The following is a 14,541-nucleotide window of genomic DNA, read 5'->3' as shown; positions in this document are numbered from 1 at the left end:
AACTTGTATTATACTGGAGAGTGAAGCTAGGACCCCCATATGCTCTGCAGGCCCTCAAACACTTGAGTTCCCCTCAATTCTATTTACTTCTTACCTTGCAGTTACTTTTCTATTGCCCTAAAACCCATGACTAAGGCATTGTAGAAGGCATTGTTTAGTTGGGGTTTACGGTCTCAGAGGGTAAGTCTGACCAGTGTGGTGGGACCACGGCAGCAGGCGGACAGGCACTGCAGCAGTGGCTGAGATCTTGCATCTTGAGATGCAACCTTGACACACAGAGATAAGGAATGGTGTGGGTTTTTAAAGCCTCAAAGCCTGTCCTCAGTAACACATCTCCTCCAACAAGGCCACCACATGGGTCTATGCCATGTGGCCTCACTTTTTAAATATAAACTTTAACCACCAAGTCTTCCTGTTGAAACCAGACAAAAAGTGTTGTCAGGCCGATCCTGCCCCAACCTGAGAAGACCTCTGCCTAGATGCCCTTTTTTTCTTTTCTTTTTTTAAAGATTTATTTAATTATTATTATTTCTAAGTACAATGTAGCTGTCTTCAGATGCACCAGAAAAGGGCATCAGATCTCTTTTCGGATGGTTGTGAGCCACCATGTGGTTGCTGGGATTTGAACTCAGGACCTTTGGAAGAGCAGTCAGTGCTCTTAACCACTGACCCATCTCTCCAGCCCATAGATGCCCTTTTCTTGATGGAAGGATGGATTCTTAGGATTCAGTCCCCCACCTTACTGGTGATTTGTAGGCAGGGAAATACAGGATTTCCTTGTTATTCAAGCTGCCTGGAGTGCCTGACCTTTCTCCTTCTGTCTTCATGAAAGTTGAGATTGTAAGCACCTGCCACCATCCCCAGCCTACCTGTGCTTTTGTTTATTGGCATTTGTTACTGAACTCAAGGGCCTCATGCATGCTAGGCAAGTCCTGTACTGCTGAGCCATATCCCCAGCCTTCTTTTTCTAATTTCCTTTTTTTTCTTTTTTGCAGAGGCAGGTGAATTTCTGAGTTTGAGGCCAGCCTGGTCTACAAAGCGAGTTCCAGGTCAGCCAGGGCTATACAGAGAAACCCTGTCTCGGAAAAAAAAAATTGCAAAACAAGGGGCTGGAGAGATGGCTCAGTGGTTAAGAGCACTGATTGCTCTTCCAGGGATCCAGAGTTCAATACCCAGCAACCACATGATGGCTCAAAACCATCTGTCATGGGTTCCGATGCCCTCTTCTAGTGTGTCTGGAGACCGCAACAGTGCACTCAAATACGTAAAATGAATAAGTAATCTTTTTTTAAAAATTGAGAAATGAGGTTTTGTTGCCTAGGTTAACCCTAAAACTTTCTCTATAGCCCAGGCTAGCCTTGAACTTTTAGGCCTCACAAGCAGTTTGGCCTGTGCTACCAGGCCCAGACTGAATAGTGATTTTGTTGTTGTTTTGTTTTGTTTTTTGAGACAGCTCTGTGTAACCCTGGCTGTCCTAGAACTCACAAAGATCTACTTGCCTCTGCCTCCCAAGTACTGGGATTAAAAGCATGCACTACCACTGCAGAGCCAAATGGTGATTTTTAAAGTTAAGAAAACACAGCTTGGTGTGGTGATGCATACCTACAATTTTAGTGAGTTCAAGACCAGTCTGGGCTATAGTGTGGGAATCTCTAAGAGGGTGGAACTGAGGTGGCTCAGCCAGTTAAGATGCTTGCCCCCAAGTCTGAAATTGATTTTCAGACATCAGTTCCTATAAGTTGTCCTTGCACTTCCGTATTCACAGCACTTGAGCCCCACCACCATCCCCCAAATAAATCAATGTATCCAAGAAAACAGCTACCTTTAGACCCAAAATCCAGAAACTTAGGTTAGCCCGTATAATGTTAGCAGGTCTGTGACCGCCGAGGATTGAGGCTGTCTGGAGAAGGTATGCACCTCAGGCTTTCCTTTCTGTCTGAGCCTGAAGTCCTGAACAGCAAGTAGCAGGGTTGGATTTGTATTGGATGATAAGCCTCAGCTGGGCCGTCTTCCTTCAGCACTGGTGCCAGAGTAACAGAGAAGGCCTGAACAAATGTAGCTGGGCTTTTCCTTTAGTGCTGGAATTCCAGAAGTCCACGCCCCTCAGGATGCTCTCAATGCACTTGACCACGGAAGGCCATTTAAACCTGAGGGCACTGAAATTGCCCAACAGAGCTCTGTTTATGCTGGGGAAGTCTGCACAAGATTGGAAGCCGTTTCACTGCATCTGAGTGCATGTGTAAAGGGTCCTATACAACTTCAAACATAGTTAAAGAATTAAGGAAGATTTGGTCCTAAAAATCTTTGTGAAGGACCTGTAGAAAATACTCTTTTTTATTTATTTTTGACCTACTTCAGCCTATCTTCAGCTTCTAGGAGACACTTGTTGTTGCTCCTGCTGAATTTATTAGCATCTCCATTTATTAGCAGTGGTTGTTGTCTTAGAGTTTTACTGCTGTGAACAGACACCATGACCAAGGCAACTCTTTGTGTTTTGTTTTGTTTCTTTGTTTGTTTTGTTTTGTTTTTTGAGACAGGGTTTCTCTGTGTAGCCCTGGCTATCCTGGAACTCACTCTGTAGACCAGGCTGGCCTTGAACTCAGAAACCCATCTGCCTCTGCCTCCGAAGAGCTGGGATTAAAGGCGTGCGCCATCACTGCCCGACTCAAGGCAGCTCTTATAAAGGATAACATTTAATTGGGTCTGGCTTACAGGTTCAGAGGTTCAGTCCATTATCATCAACTTAGGAGCATGGCAGCACCCAGGCAGGCGTGGTATAGGAGCTGAGAGTTCTACATCTTCATCTGAAGGCTGCTAGCAGAATACTGGCTCCCAGGCAGCTAGCATGAGGGTCTTAAAGCCCACATCCACAGTGGCACACCTACTCCAACAAGGCCACACCTCCTAATAGTGCCACCCCCCTGGGCCAAGCATATACAAACCATAACAGTTGTATAGTAAAATGTGCAAGTTTCTTGAAGTGTTGTAGCCACCTGAGGCCATTTTTTTTTTAAATAAAACTTTAAAGTGACATATTTGTTTAAATTTATATTTATGAGTGCATTGTAGCTGTCTTCAGACACCAGAAGAGGGCATTAGCACCCATTAGAGGTGCTTGTGAGCTACCATGTTGCTGGGAATTGAACTCAGGACCTTGAAGTTGTCAGTGAGACTCTGATCATTCAAGTTTGTGTTTGTCCTTTGGATCCCGATCTACTCTGACCTCCATGAGGTTTTTTTTCTTTTTCTTTTTCTTTTCTTTTTTTTTTTTTTTTTACTGAAACTTCCAAAATATTGGGCAGAAAGCAAGATTGGTTTTGTTTTGTTTTGTTTTAATTATTTATTTGTTATATGTAAGTACACTGTAGCTATCTTCATATACTCCAGAAGAGGGCACCAGATCTCATTACAGGTGGTTATGAGCCACCATGTGGTTGCTGGGATTTGAACTCGGGACCTCTGGAAGAGCAGTCTGTATCTTAACCAGTGTTGAGCCATCTCTCCAGCCCAGAAAGCAGGATTTGTCTGACTGAACTCTGGAGGTATTCTTTTTTTGGTTTTCTCTGTGTAGCCCTGGCCGTCCTGGAACTCATCCTGTTGACCAGGCTGGCCTTGAACTCAGAAATCTGCCTGCCTCTGCCTCCCAAGTGCTGGGATTAAAGGTGTGCGCCACCATGCCCAGCTGGAGGCATTCTTATGAAACAGATTTGAAAGCAATATTTTGTTTAAAAATTGTGGAGATATCCTTGTGTTACGAGTGGCTCTTTTTAACAGTCAGTTGTCCTTTGTGTTTTGTTCCAAGATAAAGCTACCAATCCTTCCAACCGCCAGGAAGACTGGGAATATATCATTGGTTTCTGTGATCAGATCAACAAAGAGCTTGAAGGGTGAGTCCCCGAGAGAGAGGGCGAGAGCAAGAGCGAGAGTGCATGCAAGCGGGCGAGCAAGCAAGTATGGAAGTCTGGTCAGTTGGTCCTCCATTTGCAGACTGATTGTAGTATGCTTGTCTACCAGGCCCCAGATTGCTGTGCGACTCCTGGCCCACAAGATCCAGTCTCCACAGGAATGGGAGGCAGTGCAGGCCCTCACGGTAGGTCTTCGCTGTTGGAGATGACAGCGTGGGTGTTCGCTAGCTCAGGGTTTTCCTCACACGCACATTAGGCTGTTGGTAATGACCAAACTCAGGCCGAGGCCAGTAGAAAGTCCCTGATAGAAGTTGGGTGTGTGTCGAGCATTGCTGTCAGCTGGTCCACAATTATTCACAGCTCCAGAGCTACCATGGAGCCTCCACGGGGTCCCTGAGGGACGCCAGTGCAGGGCTCACAGCGGACCTAGGGAGTCTTGATGCTTAAAGTATGGTAAGTACAGTGTATTGTATGGCCAGAAGCACTGCCTGTACCCGTGAAGATGCCATGCTGGCAGTCACAGCCACAGGGCACAGTGAAAAGAACATCAGGTGCTTCCCTGCTCCTCAGACAACAGCCAAGTGGAGAGGACGCCGGCAGCTTTCCTGAGCTTCATTTCAGTTGGGTCTTAGAAACATAGAGCAGTGGGGCTTAGAGGCCAGGTGCACTGCTCTTCCACTATGGAGCCAGGGCCTCTAAAATGGTGATCTCTCCCACCGACCCCAAGGGCAACCAGGCCCACTGTGGTTTGTTTTTGGGATTTTTTTTTTTGTTGTTGTTGTTGTTGTTTTTGGTTTTTCGAGACAGGGTTTCTCTGTGTAGCCCTGGCTGTCCTGGAACTCACTTTGTAGACCAGGCTGGCCTCGAACTCAGAAATCCGCCTGTCTCTGCCTCCCAAGTTGGGATTTGAACTCGGGACCTTCGGAAGAGCAGTCGGCACTCTTAACCACTAAGCCATCTCACCAGCCCTTGTTTTGTTTTTTAAAGATGTTTGATCCTTGTGTCTCCATTTTCAAAGTGTTAATACTACAGGCATGTGCCACGATGGCTGGCTCGCAGGGGACAGTTTTGGTCTCCAGAAGACATTGATAGTGTCTGGAGATGCTTTTATTGTTAGGGATGGTGTGACAGTGGCGACTAAAGAGTAGTAGCCAGTGCTACTGCTAAATACCCTTGAGGGCACAGGAGAGCCCATAGCCAAGAGGGGGCAGTCCAAACTGTCCACCAGCTGCAGCTGACTGAGAAACCTTGTTTTAAAGGAACCAAGCATTGAAAGCTGAGGAAGAGGTTTCATGGTTAAGAGCAGTGGCCACTCTTCCAGAAGACCTGGGTTCAGTTCCCAGCACCCTTGGGGAGGGGTTCCCAGAACCACTTGGAGGTTCACAACCATCATTCATTCCTTTATCCATTTTTTGTTTGTTTGTTTGTTTTTTTGAGACAGGGTTTCTCTGTGTAGCCCCGGCTGTCCTGGAACTCACTCTCTAGACCAGGCTGGCCTCGAACTCAGAGATCCACCTGCCTCTGCCTCCCAAGTGCTGGGATTAAAGGTGTGCGCCACCACGCCCAGCTTCCTTTATCCATTTTTATTTATTTATAGTTTTTTTTTTTTCCGCCCGGCCTGCTTTCAGCTTCCCAGGCCACCAGCTTATATTTATAGTTTCTTGAGACAAGGTTTGTCCTGGAACTCACTTTGTAGATCAGGCTAACAAAAGGAAGCTAGAGAAATGTCCCATAAACACAAAACAATAGATTTAGATGTCTCCTACACCTGCAGAAATGTCAAATTTGTAGAAAGGACTCAGAACCATTCTAGGAGTCGGAGGAACTTTCTCTTTGGACAGTATCTTTGTTGAAGACCCCCTTCCCAGTCTGGCAGCAAACTTCCTGGTATCTGAACTCAGCATTTCCTACTCTAACTTGTGTATAGCAGTCTCTAGAGAGCACACCATTGGGAGTTGGGGGGGTCCTGTGGTGAATGGTTCTGTGGTTTAACCTCCATCCTCCAGGGGAGTGCACCACCTCTCATAGCAAATCCCTGCACTTGGGACTGGGTCCTTTCTTTTTGTTTTTGTTTTTTTTTCTTTTTCCTTTTTTTTTTTTTAAATAGGATTTATTATTATAATCTTAAGTACACTGTAGCTGTCTTCAGACACACCAGAAGAGGCATCAGACCTCATTAAAGATGGTTGTAAGCCACCATGTGGTTGCTGGGATTTGAACTCAGGACTTTCAGAAGAGCAGTCAGTGCTCTTAACCCCTGAGCCACCTCTCCAACCCAGGACTGGTTTCTTAATTTTTGTTGGGGACCAGGGTCTTGTTCCATAGCTCCTGTCAAGGACTGCCTCTTTCTGTGGCCGCAGGTGCTGGAGGCGTGTATGAAGAACTGTGGCAGGAGACTTCATAATGAAGTGGGGAAGTTCCGGTTTTTGAATGAATTAATCAAAGTCGTCTCTCCAAAGGTCAGTTGGTAGCCGTCTCTGCTATTCCCTTCCCATCTCTCATGCTGGCTTTCTGCTCCATTAGCATCTGCATAGAGATGGCCTGTGCGTCCTGTCCTTGTAAAGCTGGTTCCTAGAGGCTGACTCAGTTGAGGTCTAGGCAGCTTCTGGGAGACCCCCAGCCTGGCTGTGCCTGTCCAGGGAGAGTGTGGGCGGCTGCACTCTGCTCCTAGCCTCCCTCAGCTCCAGACTTTGCTTATATCTTCTGCTGGCCAGAGTCAGTTCTGCTGATGGCATTCTCAGAAGGTCCTCAAAATGTGCTTATGGGGCTGGAGACATGGCTGGGGGTGTGGGGAGTAAAAGTACTGCTACAGCTCGGGCGGGATCCAGTACCAACTAATGGCCTCTACAGGCACCCGCACATCTATGGTGGATACTCATGTAAATGAAAACAAATCTTTACTCCATTCCCTTTTTTTAATGTCTCAGGCAGCTTCTGCATGGTAGCACAGGGATCCGGCCTCGGCCCTGTCCTGCCTGCAGGCTCTGCCACCCCCTCCCCGCTCCATCATGCTGTAGGGAGTGCTGGATGTGTCTGTGTAGCTTGTGAACTGGAAGGAGGGGAGCACGATTCTGTGAAGAAAGCGATTCTCCCTTGGCGTCTCAGATATTAGACTCTTGCTTCGTTTTACTTCCTAGTACTTGGGAGACAGGGTGTCTGAAAAGGTGAAGACTAAGGTCATCGAGTTGCTTTTTAGCTGGACACTGGCCTTGCCGGAAGAAGCAAAGATCAAAGATGCCTACCATATGTTGAAGAGACAAGGTGTGTGTGTAGCTCTCCATTGACCTCAGCACGGCAGTGAAGGTGGAAAGTTAAGGCAAGGAAGGGAATGTTGGGAGTCTGCAGGGTACTGCCGAGGTCCTTTCCTATAGAGAAGTTGTCATGAGGGCTCGACTGGGCTTCTAGTGGGTTGAGGGGAGAGTAGCCTGCTTTTTCCTACTCATCACAGGGATTTGGCCCTTGTTGTGTGAAGGACAGGCGACCATTGCCTGAGCACATGCTCTGTCCTTTGTGTCTCCTCTCAGGCATAGTGCAGTCGGACCCCCCCATCCCCATGGATAGAACGCTGATCCCCTCTCCCCCACCTCGGCCCAAAAACCCCGTTTTTGATGATGAGGAGAAATCCAAGGTAAAGTGCAGCTTGGACCTGGATCTTTAGGTGGCAGTTGCGGGCGGACTGGGTGTGAGCTGTGAGAGCGGAGGGTGGCTGCCTTTTTGTCTTTCAGTTTTGAGCAGTCTCCCTCTAACCTAAGCTGACTTTGTATTTGACATCTTCCTGCCTCAGTCGCCTGAGTGGTGGTATTGTAGGCATGAGCCACCCTAGCAAGCATGAAGTGGGGTCTTGCTTGTATTGCAGTTCCTTCTGGTGCCTGCTGGGGCTGGGTACATGCCATCCCCTTCACTTGCCACACCTTCTCTTCCAGCTTTTAGCCAGGCTGCTGAAGAGCAAGAACCCAGATGACCTGCAAGAGGCCAACAGACTCATCAAGTCCATGGTGAAGGAAGTGAGTGGTCCTGGGCCTCTGGGTGGAGGCACAGACGTTCTCCCCCAGAGATCTAGGTGCCTCTTACTCACCCGGCACCAGACCTGAGCTGCAGGAGTTTAGGAGGAGCCTGGTGTTTCCCATGGGAGGAAGCATAGAGGAGTGCTGGGTGGCTGTGTTAGTGGAAGTGGGAGGAGTCACTCTAAAACAGCTTGGGGTGAGTCTGAGGCCTGCAGTCCTAGGAAACACTCTAAGCTGTGCTCTGGGGCTTGGCCTCTGCCCTTGTGCAGTTGGGTGAGGAATGAACCCTGCCTGGTTGTTGAAAGACAAGCTAAGTGACCTTGCTTTTTACTGCACCCTCTTGGCTGAGGCAGGATGAGGCTCGCATCCAGAAAGTGACCAAGCGTCTACACACACTGGAGGAGGTTAACAACAATGTCAAGCTGCTCCACGAGATGCTGCTTCACTACAGCCAAGAGTACTCGTCAGACGCCGACAAGGAGCTCATGAAGGTAAGCTGCTGTGAGCTGAGCTCGCTGCTGAGACCGCTCCGCCCCAGTGGGGTCCTGTCTGGGCGAGGACATGCCTGCTTTTTGTGGGCTTGTTCACTACAGCCGGTGAGTGAAGGGCAGTGTCTGTTTTATACAGCGGACACTCCTGGTGCAGTACTGTCTGTGACTCAGATACAGTACCCTGATAATGTGCTCCATGCTCACGCCTTTAAGCTTTGGGGACACCTGCCCCTGGTGTTGACATTGTAGCTTAGGCTGTGGCTTCTGAGACACACATCTTTTTCCCCCTTTTATTTATTTTTCTGTCATACATTACATACCTACTACAATTTCTCCTCCTCCAGTCTCTCCCCCTTTACTCCCTCCCACCTTTTTCCAGACCTGCCCTCCTCTTAGAAAAGAACAGTCCTCCCTCCTGGGCACATGAATGGAATATGCTATAACAAGCTATAGTAAGACCAGGCACACATTCTCACATCAAGGCTAGACCAGGAGGCAAAGCATTCCAAAGGCACCAGATGACTCAGGGACAGCCTGTGCTCCCACTGTTAGCACCCTACAAGAACACCAAGCTATACAACCGTAACATACATGCAGTGCTCAGACACATATAGGCTCACCATCACAAGAACATGGCCCACAGAATCATCTGAGGCACATTTTACCTAACAGTTGGTACAGATGACTTGGGCAGTGTCTTTTGGTAGATATTGAAGACACAAAGATGCATGCTCCTCTCCCACCCCTGTCAGTTTCTCTGTGGTCTATTGGGGAGTCCTACCGTTTTCTGGGCATAAATGTTAAATCAGATGATGTCTTAGTCAGGGTTTCTATTCCTGCACAAACATCATGACCAAGATGCAAGTTGGGGAGGAAAGGGTTTATTCAGCTTACACTTCCATGCTGCTGTTTATCACCAAAGGAAGTCAGGACTGGAACTCAAACAGGTCAGGAAGCAGGAGCTGATGCAGAGGCCATGGAGGGATGTTCTTTACTGGCTTGCTTCACCTGGCTTGCTCAGCCTGCTTTCTTATAGAACCAAGACTACCAGCCCTGAGATGGTCCCACCCACAAGGGCCTTTCCCCCTTGATCACTAATTGAGAAAATGCCTTACAGTTGGATCTCATGGAGGCATTTCCTCAACTGAAGCTCCTTTCTCTGTGGTAACTCCAGCTGTGTCAAGTTGACACAAAACTAACCAGTACAGATGACTTCTGAGAACCTCTTTCGTTGTGGTTTTTATATCTGGGTCTCTCAGGAGCTCTTTGATCGTTGTGAGAATAAGAGGCGGACGCTGTTTAAACTAGCCAGCGAGACAGAGGACAATGACAACAGTTTGGGTGAGTGTGAAAGGATGAGTCAAAACTTTAGCTGTGTGAGAGTTGTCACAGCCCACACAGTGAGGGATCTCTTCTACTGTAGGGGACATCCTGCAGGCCAGTGACAACCTGTCCAGGGTCATCAACTCTTACAAAACTATTATTGAAGGGCAGATCGTCAATGGTGAGGTGACCACCTCAACCATGCCTGACTCTGAAGGTAAATATTCTGATTTCTATTCTGCAACCCTCCAGAGCAGCCATGTGCCCTGACCACTGAGCCCCAAATGGCAATGCTTAGGGAATTCCTGAGGGGATACCGAGCCATTTCAAGTAGCCATTCCCAGAGGCCAGGAGGTGTGCATGGAGACTTCCTTCCTTGCTTTCTCAAGCCTGGTTTTCAGTGTTCCTGGAGAAATGCCACTAGGTTGAGCCACAAGATAGAACAGCTATGCCCGGGTCCTGCCTCTTGCGGCATGGACACAGATTCTCCCTGAATGCTCTTGTTCCTCTTCTGTCGACCCATCTAGGAAACAGTCACTGTGGTAACCAAGGCGCCCTCATTGACCTTGCTGAGTTGGACGCCCCCAGCAACTCGTCTCCGGCATTGGCCCCACCCACCTCAGGCATCCCCATCCTCCCTCCACCCCCCCAAACCTCCGGGCCTCCACGAAGCCGTTCATCCAGCCAGGCTGAGGCTCCCCCAGGGTCTGACAGCACGAACAATGCCCTCTCCTTGCTGGATGAGGAGCTCCTCTGCTTAGGTACGCCCAAGCGTGGCACTGGGGAAGGAAGGCCTAAGGGTTGGTGTGCTTAGATAACTCTCTGGCGGCCGACAGGACCACTTTCCAAGGGAGTGCAAGGTAAACATGGCAGGCTCTGGCACAGCTCATCTCCTCTCGTCCTAGGAGGCCCTTCAGTCATGCATGAAGGGCAAATGCATTTTCTTCCAGTCTAGCTGCAGGGGAACTCTTGGCTTACAAGGACTGGCTCTTGCCTTGTCACCTGACCGTTATTGGGGGATTGGAGGGCGCAGGAGCTCAGCTCATTGACTTTTCTTTTGTGTTCTTAGGCCTTACTGACCCCGCCCCCACTGCTCCCAAAGAGTCACCTGGAAGTAGTCAGTGGCACCTGTTCCAGGTAGAGGCACCATAACAGCAGCATCACTCAAGTGATGCCCAAGGACCACAAGGCACCCACCCTTCCTTCTTAGGCTCTGGCTGGCTACACTTTGCTAGAACCAGAGCTTATGTATTCTCTAGAGGGTTCTGTGGGTCACAATGGGTACCTCAGAAGGCCCGGTGGGTGATGGCCTCGTCCCTTCTGGGTCTCTGCTCACTTGATATTTCTGTTGTACAGAATGAACCACCATCAGATCTGGACTTCTTCAGTCCCAGGCCAGTGCCTGCGGCCTCCTGCCCCTCAGATGGACCCCAGCTCCCTCCCCCAGTTTCTACCTCAAGTATGTCCCAAGCTCCACTGCCTGCTGCCTTCCCAGCTCCTGTGGTCCCAGCCAGTGCACCAACCCACAGCACTGGCTCCTTCATGTTCTCTTCTGGACCTGCCCCAGCCTTGGCTCCAAAGGCTGAGCCCAAAGGTCCAGAATACCCCAGCTCCAGCACCTCGCACCGCCTAGATGCCCTTGATCAGCTTCTGGAAGAGGCCAAAGTGTAAGGGATAGAAGAGGGTGGCTGAGCGTGGGGTGTCGTATATATAGGACCAAAGGGAGGCTTCATAGGATGGGGGATGTGGATCCTTTTTGGTACTGTGAGTCAGGCTGGAAGCTAGTGGCCTGAGGTAGCTAGACACTGGCTTTGGTTGAGGGGTTGCCTAGCATTCTAACCATCTTTCTGACTTGCCTTCCTTGGCCCCAGAACCTCAGGCTTGGTGAAACCTGTTTCTTGCTTCTCTCCTGGGCCCACTGCCTCCCCGCTGCTGCCTGCCTCTGCCCCAGCCAGACCTCTCCTGCCCTTCTCCACTGGGCCCGGAAGCCCTCTCTTCCAGTCCCAAGGCAGCCCTCAGAAAGGCCCAGAGCTCTCCTTGGCCAGTGTCCATGTGCCCCTGGAATCGATCAAGCCTAGTAAGTGCTGAGGACAGGCGCTCAGCCTCAGCTGTGGTGTTGGTAGGGTGTGATCAGTGGATTCTTTCCATACAAAAGTCCCTGACTGACTGTTAAGGGTCCGCTTGCCTGCAGTCTCACATCTTTTCTAAAGATTGTATTTTTATTATTTATGATTGTTTGTGTGCCTTGGTGTATGCATGTGCTTGACGTGTGCCCACAGAGGTCAGAGGGTTTCAGGCTTCCTGAAACTGGAGTTACAGGCAGTGGTGAGCCGACCGACATGGGTTCTGGGAACCTAGATCCTCTGCAAGAATGATAAGTGTTCCTAACCACTGTCCCATCATCCCTGTAGCCCTCTCAGCTCCTTACAGCAGCTGTGTGACCTTGGTCCTCTCCGGTACTCCACAGGGCAACCGTCCTCAGCTGTTCCAGCTCTCCTCCATCCCATTGGCTTTAGTAGCACTCGGGCTCTGCAGGGCCCTTGCCATGCTCCCCTACCACACTCACTCATGTAACACCTTCTTACAGGCAGTGCCCTTCCCGTGACAGCCTATGATAAAAATGGCTTCCGCATCCTTTTCCACTTTGCTAAGGAGTGTCCGCCAGGACGGCCTGATGTGCTGGTGGTGGTGGTTTCCATGCTGAATACGGCTCCGTTGCCAGTCAAGAGCATAGTGCTGCAGGCTGCAGTGCCCAAGGTAGCTTCCTTTCCCTTACCTTGAACCTACCGTGTTGACTGCCTTTCAGTAGCCAGCAGGTGTCTGTCTCTGAGACACCCGGACCATTCTCTTCAAAGGAGCTTCTTTTTTGTCTTCAGTCAATGAAAGTGAAGTTGCAGCCACCCTCTGGGACAGAACTTTCCCCATTTAGTCCTATCCAGCCACCTGCAGCCATCACCCAGGTCATGCTGCTGGCCAATCCAATGAAGGTAAGCGTGAGAGAATCTATGAAACCCACCTGGGATCACAGGAAGTACCCTGTGAGGCTCTGTCAGGAAGTCCTGGCTTGACCTGCAGCAGTAACCCCTCTATCCCACGTTAAGGGACTGAGCATGGGTGGACATGGTGATGCAAGATGGATCCTTCCTGGCAGAATCATGGGCGTGGCAGGGAGACAATGTCTTGGCAGAGGGAATTCCTGTACTGATTCTCATCTGCAGCCCTCTTATTACAGGAAAAGGTGCGGCTTCGATATAAACTGACCTTTGCTTTGGGGGAGCAGCTGAGCACAGAACTGGGTGAAGTGGACCAGTTTCCTCCTGTGGAGCAGTGGGGGAACCTATGACCCCAGCATATGTTGCCATCTCTACTTGGAAGGCAAGCAGCCCTGAGACAGGCTCTAGCTAGTCCAGCCACTGTACACCCTGAACAGCGTTTATAGCTTGGTGTGGATCGGAGCCCTGGACACTTCTGTCAGGAACCAAGCTGCTGCTTTGGTCACCTCTTCCTGGGCCCCTAAAAGGACCTGTCTTATCTACCTGTGTGACTTGAAGTAGCCGTACTGTGTGGGTGATGAGTCCCCTGTGGCTTCATTGGCCACTCTGGGATGGTGGACTCTGGGCCCAGAGTAGGATTTCCTTTTTTTACTGGCATTCCTTGATATCAGGGAGAGGGCTCTGAACGGTGCCTCTCCAGCCCCTGTAAGAACTGCATCTTTACACTCGAAGAGGCATGGCTTAGGAGACTGTACCTCCCCTTGGCGGTCCCTGGTTCTTTGCTGATAGGCACTGCTGCTCCCTGAACTAAAGTGGGCAGCAGTGGCCCAGAGTGAGAACTGTGGAGTACTGTAGTCTTCACTTTCTGCAAGCAGCAGCATCCTGCAGTGGCTACTGAGTGAGTGATGTGCTTACAGTGGCAGGTTGTGTCCTATGGACATCCTAGCAGGACGGGGAGCTTGGCCGGATAGCCTCACTAGGGACAGGAAGGAAAACGGAAGTGCCAATGTTTCCCTTCAGAGGCAGGTACTGTGGCTTTCTGGGAAAGGCGTACCTCCTGCAGTGGGAATAGGCCGTCCTACTCACTACCTCTTGCTTGGCATGAAATAAACTGCTGTGCTCCCCATAAGCCTTTCAGGGGAGGACACCTCCTGCCACTCTGCATCCTGCTTTGGTCACTCCTTCTCCCTGCCACACAGTATGTGGTGTGGCACCTATGGCTGGACCCAGGAAGTCTCAGGGTCACACACATTGCACTAGACTTTTATGCTGCACCCAACACCCTCTTTTCCCCAGCTAAAGAGGGGCACTGTCAGCGACATGTTGGGTCTGGAGATGAGAGGTCTGTGATTAAACTGAGTTTCCAGACCCTATTGCTTCTACAGTGCTGTGCCTCAGCCAGCATAACCCAGTTGCTCCAGGCCAGAGACGTTTAGGCTGATCGGGAACTCGGCTGCCATACTAGTCTACTGGGCCCTGCTGTCCGTATGCTGTCGCCACTACATCTTTGGAGCTCTGTCTAGAGGTCATCTGGCCTACCTCCCAGCTATTGTCCTTAGCTAGCAGGTTTTACAGTTTCCTTAGGACAGGTTTAAAAGAGATAATCATTTTCACTGATGATGGAATAAATCCAAGAGCTTTCCAGAGACTGGTTACTTCGGTGCTGGAACATCTATGGGATCACTGTCAATACGGTCATTAAAGATTTAAATTATGAGTGTTGCTCACTACTACTGAGGTCACTGCTTCAGTCAGTACAGCTGTACTGGTTGTACCACCTCCTGCCCTTGTTTTGCTGCATGTGAAATAAAACCATTTCACCCTG

General features: G+C 49.7%; 1 protein-coding gene across 6 annotated transcripts in view; it reads left to right on the top strand.

The window, feature by feature from the left end:
- Positions 1-14,541, top strand: part of Gga3 (golgi associated, gamma adaptin ear containing, ARF binding protein 3) — a 20,263-nt gene extending 5,722 nt beyond the window's left edge. The window contains exons 2-17 of one of the 6 annotated variants that reach the window (XR_388465.4): positions 3,803-3,887; positions 4,015-4,090; positions 6,266-6,364; positions 7,043-7,166; positions 7,430-7,533; positions 7,829-7,909; positions 8,263-8,400; positions 9,660-9,741; positions 9,824-9,940; positions 10,251-10,484; positions 10,793-10,860; positions 11,080-11,390; positions 11,595-11,800; positions 12,376-12,480; positions 12,600-12,710; positions 12,956-14,541. Coding sequence is in view for 5 of the 6 variants with exons in the window: in NM_173048.3 (NP_766636.2) it covers positions 3,803-3,887; positions 4,015-4,090; positions 6,266-6,364; positions 7,043-7,166; positions 7,430-7,533; positions 7,829-7,909; positions 8,263-8,400; positions 9,660-9,741; positions 9,824-9,940; positions 10,251-10,484; positions 10,793-10,860; positions 11,080-11,390; positions 11,595-11,800; positions 12,311-12,480; positions 12,600-12,710; positions 12,956-13,066 (2,117 nt within the window). In the remaining variant the exon portion in view is untranslated. Of the gene's footprint in view, positions 1-3,802; positions 3,888-4,014; positions 4,091-6,265; positions 6,365-7,042; positions 7,167-7,429; positions 7,534-7,828; positions 7,910-8,252; positions 8,401-9,659; positions 9,742-9,823; positions 9,941-10,250; positions 10,485-10,792; positions 10,861-11,079; positions 11,391-11,594; positions 11,801-12,310; positions 12,481-12,599; positions 12,711-12,941 lie in introns of those variants that run through there. The other 5 variants (XM_006533365.4, NM_173048.3, XM_011249031.3 and 2 more) reach the window with 5 other exon arrangements.

This window comes from Mus musculus, chromosome 11 (genome assembly GCF_000001635.26).
Source record: "Mus musculus strain C57BL/6J chromosome 11, GRCm38.p6 C57BL/6J".
In the NCBI taxonomy this organism is placed as follows: domain Eukaryota; kingdom Metazoa; phylum Chordata; class Mammalia; order Rodentia; family Muridae; genus Mus; species Mus musculus.
This window is presented reverse-complemented; position numbering and strand designations above follow the sequence as displayed.